At 54.9% G+C, this 9,622-nt stretch overlaps 1 protein-coding gene across 1 annotated transcript in view; it reads left to right on the top strand.

Moving 5' to 3' along the window:
- Clec7a (C-type lectin domain family 7, member A) overlaps positions 1-5,503 on the top strand; it is a 10,706-nt gene extending 5,203 nt beyond the window's left edge. Inside the window, exons 2-6 of the mRNA XM_013036233.1 lie at positions 1,581-1,732; positions 2,522-2,647; positions 3,417-3,568; positions 4,392-4,510; positions 5,299-5,503. Of these exons, the coding sequence (XP_012891687.1) occupies positions 1,581-1,732; positions 2,522-2,647; positions 3,417-3,568; positions 4,392-4,510; positions 5,299-5,428 (679 nt within the window). The 3' untranslated portion in view covers positions 5,429-5,503. The remainder of the gene's footprint in view (positions 1-1,580; positions 1,733-2,521; positions 2,648-3,416; positions 3,569-4,391; positions 4,511-5,298) is intronic.
- The last annotated feature ends 4,119 nt before the right edge of the window (positions 5,504-9,622 follow it).

Here is a 9,622-nt window from a genome sequence, read left to right as displayed (position 1 = left end):
TGATGATGGTGGTGATGATGATGATGATGATGATGGTGGTGATGATGATGGTGATGATGATGATGATGATGATGATGATGGTGGTGATGATGATGGTGATGATGGTGATGATGATGATGATGATGATGATGGTGATGGTGATGATGATGATGATGGTGATGATGATGATGATGATGGTGATGATGATGATGATGATGATGATGGTGATGATGATGGTGATGATGATGGTGATGATGGTGATGATGATGATGGTGATGATGGTGATGATGATGATGATGATGATCGTGATGGTGATGATGGTGATGGTGATGATGATGATGATGATGATGATTTTCTGGCTTGATCTCTGGGCCTGGGCCTCTGTTCTTGAGCTTGATGCACACACACACACACACACACACACACACACACGCACACACCAGGTCCCAGTGCCTCACGCCTGTAATCCCGGCTACTCAGGAGACTGAGTCCCGAGGATGGCAATTCAAAGCCAGCCTGGGCAGGAAAACCAATCCACAAGACTGTTATCTCCAACAAACCAGCTGAAAGTCAGAAATGGAGCCCCAGACAACACAGAGAGAAGGGGAGGAGGAAAAGACTAGCAAGAAAAGCAAAATTACAACCCTACAAAACCCAAGGGAAGGCAGCCGCAGTGACAAGGTGAAGAACTCGGAGGCTGGTCTGCTCTGGCGGGAAGACATCCAACTGGAATTCTCTTTTTCATCTTGCAGAAGAGGATTCTTGACGGGCGGGAAACATATGCACTGGGTAAAAAGGTCCAGCCGGTACACTATGAGCACACAAAACACACCGTGGGGCGGCAGGCCGGTGTCCACAGAACACCCATGAAATCCTATGCAACACGCCTCCTGCCGTGCGTCAGGAAAGCGGAGGTGTGTGTGTGTCTGGGTTTAGTGGTGTTGGTGAAAGCAGATGTGTGTGTGTGTGTGTGAGTCTGGGTTTAGTGGTGCTGGTTTAAGCAGACGTGTGTGTGTGTGAGTCTGGGTTTAGTGGTGTTGGTTAAAGCAGAGCTGTGTGAGTCTGGGTTTAGTGGTGCTGGTATTAAATCAGTTCCCTCTCATGCTGGGCTTTGAATTTGCTTTCTTCTGCTTTTTTTCCCCCATGTTGCACAATTGTTTTCTTCTCGGAGCTGCTGTCATGGCCGTTTATTGAGCAACTGTGGAGGGAAGAACAGAAAGTTTGGGGGAGGGAAGATTCCTTGCTTTTCTTTGTGCGTATGTGCTTGTATTGGGGTTTGAAGGTCTTGAACTATAGCTTGGCATTATTATTATTATTACCAATGCCAGTCCTGGGGCTTGAACTCAGGGCCTGGGCGCTGTCCTTGAGCTTCTTTTATTCAAGGCTGGTGCTCTAACTACTTGCGCCACAGCACCACATCTAGTTTTCTTGGTGGTTCATGGGAGATCAGAGTCTCAGGGACTTTCCTGCCCCGGCTGGCTTTGAACTGTGATCCTCAGATCTCAGCCTCCTGCGTCGCTGGGATGACAGGTGTGAGTGCGGGCGCCTGGTGAACCACCTCCCGTTAGACCTGGGCAGATCTGAAGGCACTGTGGCGTTAGCCCCCCTCCCCCCTTCTTCTGCCAGCCCCCCTCGCTCTCTCTTACATCCTCAGGAAAGACGGCCGCGCCGACTCCTTGGAGATGCGTTGCTGTGACCTTGGGCGTCCTCTTCGGGGTCATTCTGGTCGTAGCGGTGGTCCTCGGCATCCTGGGTGAGTATTGGGGAGGTGGAGGAATGATGGCTGAGCCATTTGATGAGCATTTACGACGTGACCGGCCTCCCCGAAGGGCTCAGCACACATGAGTGTTTTCGTGGTGGTCGTTGTTGGTCGGGCGCTGTCCCCGAGCTCCACCTTGGTGCTCTACCACATTGAGCCACAGCTCCACTTCTGGCTTTCTGGTGGTTCATGGGAGATCAGAGGCTCATGGACTTTCCTGCCCAGGCTGGCATCCATCCATCCATCCATCCATCCATCATCTGTTCACCCATCCATCATCTGTCCATCCATCCACCCACCCATCTATCATCCACACATCCACCCATCCATCCACACATTCATCCATCCATTCTCTCATCCATCCATCCATTCACCCATCCATCCATCATCTATCCATCCATCTGTCATCTGCCCATCCATCCTTCATCTGTCCATTTATGACATCTATCCTGTTATCTATCTTAATCTGTCATCTCTCTCTCTCTTTACTGTCACCTAATACTTTGTGTTTCCATCTATTTGTGTATCATCTATTTGTCATTAGTCAAAGATGAATCATCATCATCATCATCATCGTCTGCTGGTGACAGGCCTTGAGTTCAGGTCTTCCCTCGCTCGGCTCGCTGGCTCCAGGCTGGCCCTTCCCCGCTTGGGCCATGCCGCCAGCCTGAGTCAGCAATCGCTAGATTCCAATAAAATCTGGGTCTGGGGCAGGCAGCGTCAGGCGCAGCCGAGCGCTGCCGTCGCTGGTTTTCTGTTCATCACTGCGCGTTCTGTGTGCAGTGTTGCAGAGACGGAGTTCAGGGAGCGGCGCGGCGGGCCGCCATGCCTGGCCACCGAGCCATGAGCCCAGCACCGAGGCTGCGGGGGAAGCCGGCGCGGCCCCCACCCGGGCGGCCATTCCCACAGGCAAGGGCCACGGCTCCTCTCCCACCCTTCCCCTCCTTTCCTTTTGGTGCTGGTCCCAGACAGGACCTGGGCGCCGTCCCTCAGCTCTTCAGCTCAAGGCAGGCGCTCTACCCCTTGAGCCACAGCGCCACTTCTGGTTTTCTGGTGGTTTATTGGAGATCAGAGTCTCATGGACTTTCCTGTCCAGGCTGGCTTTGAACCGCGATCCTCAGATCTCAGCCTCCCGAGTCACTGGGATGGCAGGCGTGAGCCACCCCGTGTCCAGCTTATTTTTCCATTTAAAATAGAGAAAGGGAGCGCCAGAAGGCCAGGGACGTGATGGCTGTCTGCCTAGAACGTAGTAGTTGCTCCACGAATTCAACCTTTGGAATGAATGAGGCAGGCGAGGGGGCGGTGGGCCTGGATCCCCTCCGCCGCTCGGGAGGCTGCGATGTGAGGATCACGGTTCTCAGCTGGCCAGGCCGGGGAAGTCCGCCAGACTCTGATTTCCACCAAAAAGCCGGACGTGGTGCCGTGGCTCAAGCGGAGGAACGCCACCCTTGAGTTCAAAAGCTCAGGGAGAGTGATGACCAGGCCCTGCGTGCAAGGCCCAGGACCGGTGTGTATACACGCACATGCACACACGCACACACACACGATGCTCCCAGATCCCCCCTCTCCATCTTCCATGACACACGGAAGCCCGGCGGCTCCCGATGTGCTCACGTGGGGAGGGGAAGAGGGTGGACAGGTCCCCGACGAACTCGACAGCCCGAGCTTTCCCTCCCAGGCCTCCCCTCCCAGCCCTGTCCCCGCAGCTGGTCCAGACACGGCGCCAGCTGCTACCGGTTGGTTTGGTCCCTGGATTCCTGGAACGGAAGCCGGAGACGCTGCTCCCGGCTAGACTCCGCGCTCCTGGCCATCGAGAGCCCGGAAGAGTTTGTAAGTGCAGCCGTTCACCCCGGCCCTGGGACCCGCCACCCTGTCCTCTGCCTGTCACCCCGGCTGCTCAGGAGGCCGAGATCAGAGGATCACCGTTGGAGGCCAGCCCGGGCAGGAAAGCCCCTGAGACTCTGATCTCCAGTGAGCCACCAGCAAACATGGAAACGCAGCGTGGCTCAAGGGGTAGAGCACCAGCTGCTGTAAGAGGCGCTCAGGGACAGTGCTCAGGCCCTGAGTTCAAATCCCAAGACAGCAACAATACATATATATCTATATATTTTTTTTCTCTAAGGGAAAGTAACTTTCAGTGTTCTCCGAAATAGCTACACTCGCGTGTGATACGCGTGTAACTCACACAGCACGCTCTCTACGTTATTTAGAATGTCATCACACGTCACTTGAAAATACATTTTTTCAAATGCGTTTCATATTCATCTGACTCCATGAAACCAAAGCTGATTTTTTTGTAGCGTGTGTGCGTGTGCGTGCATGTGTGTGCACGCACACGCGTGTGCATGGTTGTTTTGACTCAAGGCCTTGAGTTCTTGTTCGGCTTTTTCCACTCAAGACCGGTGTTCTACCCCCTGAGCCACAGCTGCCATTTCTGTTGGGTTTGATTTCGTTTTCTGGTGATTCATTGGAGATCAGAGTCTCACGGACTTTCCTGCCCGGGCTGGCTTTGAACCGCCATCCTCAAATCTCAGCCTCCTGGGCAGCTGGATTGCAGGCCTGAGCCTCCGGCGCCCGGCCAGTATTTTTCCCCATGTCCCGGGCACGCTAGTGTCTGGAAGGTGGCCTGACCTTGCCTTGATTTCCTTTGCAGGATTTTGTAAGAAGCCAAACATCTCTCCATCCTGCCAACGCCTTCTGGCTGGGCCTTTCCCGGCGCGGCGCCCAGGGGCCGTGGCTCTGGGAAGATGGGTCTGCACTCTCTCCTGACATGTAAGATGACACACGCATGGCTCCATCACCTTCCTCCGACAGAGGAGAAGGGCCCCGCCACGGAGAGCTGAATCACCGGCCACCTGGGAGGACAGAAAGTGTGGCGATGGGGAACCCCCAAAAACAGAGACCTCTGAAAGGGTAGAGGCCGGCCACGGGGGCTCCCGCTGGCCATCCCAGCCGCTCAGGAGGCTGAGATCTGAGGCTCGTGGTTGGAGGCCAGGCTGGGTAGGAAAGTCCCTGAGACTCTGATCTCCAATGAACCAGCAAAAGGCTGGAAGTGGAGTTGTGGCTCAAGTGGTAGAGCGCCAGCCTTGACTAACAAATGAAGGCGCCAAGCCCTGAGTTCAAGCCAGTACACACACACACACATTAGTGCAAGTATACTTTGTGTGGAGCAATGTAAAGGACAAAGAAGCCATGTTTTTTGGTAGAATATACACAGTGGGGTGTTTAAAAGGTTAATTTTCTTCTTTAATTATGGAGATAATTATATTCCCACTTGATCACTGACGTCATCTTTCTTAGTGTGTGTGTCAGTCCCAGGGCTGGACCTCGGGGCCTGGGCGCTGTCCCTCAGCTCTTCAGCTCAAGGCTGGTGCTCTACCACTTGAGCCACAGCGCCACTTCCGGCTTTTTGATGGCTCACAGGAGCTCAGCGTCTCGGGGACGTTCCTGCCCGGGCTGGCTTTGAACCAGGATCCTCGGATCTCAGCCTCCTGAGTGGCTGGGAGGGCAGGCGGGAGGCTCCGGCCCTGGGCTCACCCCACGGCGTTTTATGTCAACAGATTTCCTGTCAGAAGCGCAGCCACTCAGGAGGGGGCCCCGGACTCCTGTGCCTGGATCCACGGGTCGGACATTTACGCTCAGTTGTGTCACACGCCCGCATTTAGTATCTGCAAGAGGTTGTCTGTGTAAGAGGCCAGAGGAGATGAAGACGCGCGATTGTAAAAATGGCTCAAAACACAAAATAAAACGGATTTCTGAGGCTGCGAACACGAAGCTGGCATGTGTGTGGGTGCGTGTTGGCTGGCCCGGGGGGGCCTTGGACTCGGTCCCTCAGCTCTTCCCACTCAAGGCTGGCGCTCTACCCCTTGAGCCACAGCTCCACTTCCGGCTTTGCGGTGGTTCCTGGGAGATCAGAGGCTCAGGGACGTTCCTGCCCAGCGCTGGCTTTGAACCGCGATCCTCAGATCTCAGCCTCCTGAGGAGCTGGGTGAGAGGCGTGAAAACTTCCTGCAGAGGTTTTCCTTGGGGGTGGAAGAAGGTGGCTTCTTTTGGGCCAACTCAGACCAGACACGCACACGCACACACACGCACATGCACACACACACACACACACACACACGCTCACACACATGCTCACATGCTGTGTCTCCACCAATTTGGCCATTAGACAGGCCCAGCCCCTCCCAGCAGGAAATGCAGTCAGAGTTTTCCCAGGCGGGCTGGGAGTGCCTGCCTTCTAGCACTTTCCACCAGGAGCTGCTCCTCGCTGCTTGGGGCTGGCTTTGCCCCCGGCAGCCGCAGAGCTCCGTGGCCGGCCGTCAGGATGCAGGCCAAGTGCAGCAGCACCGAGGGCTTCTGGGAGGACGAATGGGACACCAGCGCCAGCCTGGCCTCCCAGACTTTCACCTTCGCCGGCCAGCCCCAGCCCAAGCCTGCAGGTACTAATGTCTGGAGCCGGTGAGCTAGGACTCCGGAGAGGTGTGTGAGATGAGGTCTCTGCCCGGGGCCAAGGCAACTTCTGGGGAAAGACAGGGAAACGTGGGTGCTGGGGTTGTTTTTCTCCAAGATCTGACTGTGGTTTTCTTGGCAATGGGTGTGTCGGGGAGGAAGTGGCCGAGGTGGGCTTCCTGCCAGCTAAGTCCTGGCCCACGTGGAGTCTGGGGTTGCCTCTCTGTACATTTCTTTCTCTTTTCCCCGCTGCGATTCGGACTCGGGGATTGGATTGGGGAAGACGTCCTTTCTTGGGGGAGGCTGTGTTTGAACTTGGGTCTCCACCAAGGACCATTTCTCTGTGGATTAGTGAGTGATGGTTGTCATCACGCTCTGTATCGGCGGGCGCCCGACGATCACGCCTACAATCACAGCCACTCACGGGTCTGCGGTCCGGAGGATCGCGGTTCACCGGGAGCCCCAGGCGGGAAAGTCTCTGAGACGTAACCAGCGAAATGCTGGCCTGGAGGTGTGGCTCAAGGGGTAGAGCACCCACCCTGAGTGAGAATGCAGAGTCGGAGCCTGAGGCTCCGAGTTCAAGACCCGGTACCCACCGGCGAGCACGCCCACCACGAAATCCTGTGGGCTGGGCTGTGTCACGGCTCTGAACCCCCGAGGGGTCTTGGGATGTCACGTCAGCGGCAAATGTGCAGTTGGAGATGGCGGAAGGCAGGTCCTTCTCCCCGATCCTCCGCCAGCTCTGAAACCTGCGCTTCCTTCAATCCCGTCCTGCGGGTGGCTCCACGGAGCTCGGATGACTCGATGGATGGGGTCTCTGACTACTACGGGGACAATGGAATCGTGGGAAGGAGAGGCTGGCTGGCCCCAGACCCGTCTTCTTAGCTGTCCGTGTACAGAGACTCGCTTTCCCTTCTTCTGCCCCTTGGTAGGATTTCCATGCCCGGGGAGCTGCGGTTCTCTCCGGGGATTACAGCTGTGTGTGTGTGTGTATGTGTGTGTGGGGGTCATCACACACTGATACAGGTGGGGTCAGGTTCCAGATTCCAGTCCCAGGCAGGGCCCTGGGCACCAGGGATTGTGGACAAGTTAACACAGGGTGCTTCAGGCTCAGTTCAGATGGGACTAAGTTCCAGATTCCAGTACCAGGCAGGCTACTTAGCACCTGGGATCTTGGATGAGTTAACACAATGTGTTTGAGGCTAGGTTTGAGATTCAAGTACCTTGGCACCTGGGATCGTGGACCAGTTAACACAGGGTGCTTAGGGCTCAGTACAGACGAGACTGGGTTCTAGACTCAAGTATCAGGCATGGACACTTACCACTTGGGATTGTGGACAGGTAAACACTCTATGCTCAGGGCTCAGTACAGATGGGACTAAGTTCTAGATTCAAGGACCAGGCAGGGCACTTGGCACCTGGGATCTTGGACAAGTTAACACCTTGTGCTTGGGGCTGCGGGTCCCCACTGACAGCATGCTGGTGACAGCGGACGTTGTTTAGTACTGTTGACTAAAACTCACTGAGGGAGAGGAGCCGGAGCTCTCTGTCAGGAGCACTGAGCACAAAGACCCAGGAACCACAGGAGACCCAGCCCCGGTTCACCCACTTCCCGGGGATCCCGAGCGTCCCCTGGTGGTTGCTTGGTTGTTCTGTTTTGCCGTGGGCTGGTGCAGAGGCTTGAACTCAGGCCTCCAGGCCTTGACTCGGCTTTTTCTGCTCAAGGCTGGTGCTCTACCGCTTGAGCCACAGCGCCACTTGCGGTTTTCTGGTGGTTCACTGGAGATCAGAGTCTCATGAAGTTTTCCTGCTGGGGCTGGCTTTGAACCACGATCTTCTCAGATCTCAGACTCCTGAGTAGCTGGGATGACAGGCGTGACCCACCAGCCTTGTAAGAATATTTCAGCTTCTGAAAGAAGAGAGAGCTTCTGTCTGTGCGATTCTTGTCTCCAGGGAAGCAGCAGGGCAGAGCATCCGGCTCGAGGGAAGAAGTCAGGCAGGGGCTGGAGTTCCAGCTCCGGTAAAACAAAGAAAGCACCACACGTGCGTGAGCACACACACGCGCACACACACACGCGCACATGCACACACACATGTGCGTGTGCACACACACACACACAGCACGTGAGTGCCGGAGGCTGAGATCTGAGGATCCGGGTTCCAATCCAGCCGCGGCAAGGAAAGTCCGTGAGACTCTGATCTCCAATGGACCACCAGAAAACCGCAAGTGGCGCCGTGGTTCAGGTGGTAGAGCACCCGCCTTGAGCAAAAGGAGCTCAGAGACAGCGCTCAAGCCCCAAGTTCAGGCCTCAGGCTGGTACAGAAAAAAGGGGGGAAAAATAGAAATGCTTGAATATAATACAACATATAATATAATGCTTGAAACAAAATAAATGTAAGTAATAATATTTATAATATATAAATTATATATAATTAAAATTATGTATAAATGCACATTGCCAAATACGTATAGGTAGATAGATAGATAGATACATAGATAGATAGATAGATAGATAGATAGATAGATAGATATTTTCTGTCTGTGTATGTTTGTTTGTTGTTTTGTTTTTGGGTCCGGTCGTGGAGCCTGAACTCTGGGCCTGGGCGCTGTCCCTCAGCTCTTCAGCTCAAGGCTAGCGCTCTACCACTTGAGCTACAGCGCCACTTCCAGCTTTTTTCCTTTTGTTTATGTGGTGCTGAGGAATCGAACCCAGGGCCTCAGGCATGCAAGGCAAGCGCTCTACCACTGAGCCACCTGCCCAGCCCTGTCTGTGTATATATGCATGTATTTTTCCTATATATTTGCACACACCTATTTGGTAGTGCGCATCTATTTTCCTGTAGGCCTTAGATTTGAATCCTTGTTGCTGCGCAGTGAGGACAATGGGCATTTCCGCCTGCACTTCCTCTAAGAACAAAGGGGCTTCTGTTCAGAACACGGCCCTGGCCCTGCAACCTCTCCTCCCGCAGCCCTAGGAAGAGGAGTCGGGAAAGTGGCGTGGCTTCCCACGGACATCTCTGGTGATTCCCGGGTGTTTATAGCAGCCCGGCCCCAGCCTCTCTACCAACGACACAGCCCCGGCCGGGCCTCACGCTGCAACCCGGGAAAGCCCAGCCAAGTCTGACCCTGCACCCGCTGAAGACTGAGACACCCCCTGCCCTCTGCCCCCCTCCCCGAGTCTCTGGGATGACAGGCAGGAGCCACCACCCAGCCCAGGCAGCAAAGTCCCCGAGACTCTGATCTCCAAGGAAACCCCCAGAAAACCAGACATGGAGCTGTGGTTCAAGCGGTAGAGCGCCAGCCTTGAGTGCAAAGCTGAAGCGAGAAGATGAAGGTCTGAGTTCAATGCCCAGTGCTGGCACAGACAGACAGACAGACAGATACTTCAGGGCACAGCAGGACTGGGGAGATGTTGGTGAGAGGCTTTGTGGAGC

Source organism: Dipodomys ordii, unplaced genomic scaffold (genome assembly GCF_000151885.1).
Source record: "Dipodomys ordii isolate 6190 unplaced genomic scaffold, Dord_2.0 Scaffold266, whole genome shotgun sequence".
In the NCBI taxonomy this organism is placed as follows: Eukaryota; Metazoa; Chordata; class Mammalia; order Rodentia; family Heteromyidae; genus Dipodomys; species Dipodomys ordii.
Note: the sequence above shows the minus strand (reverse complement) of the source record. Positions and strands in the feature narration are given on the sequence as shown.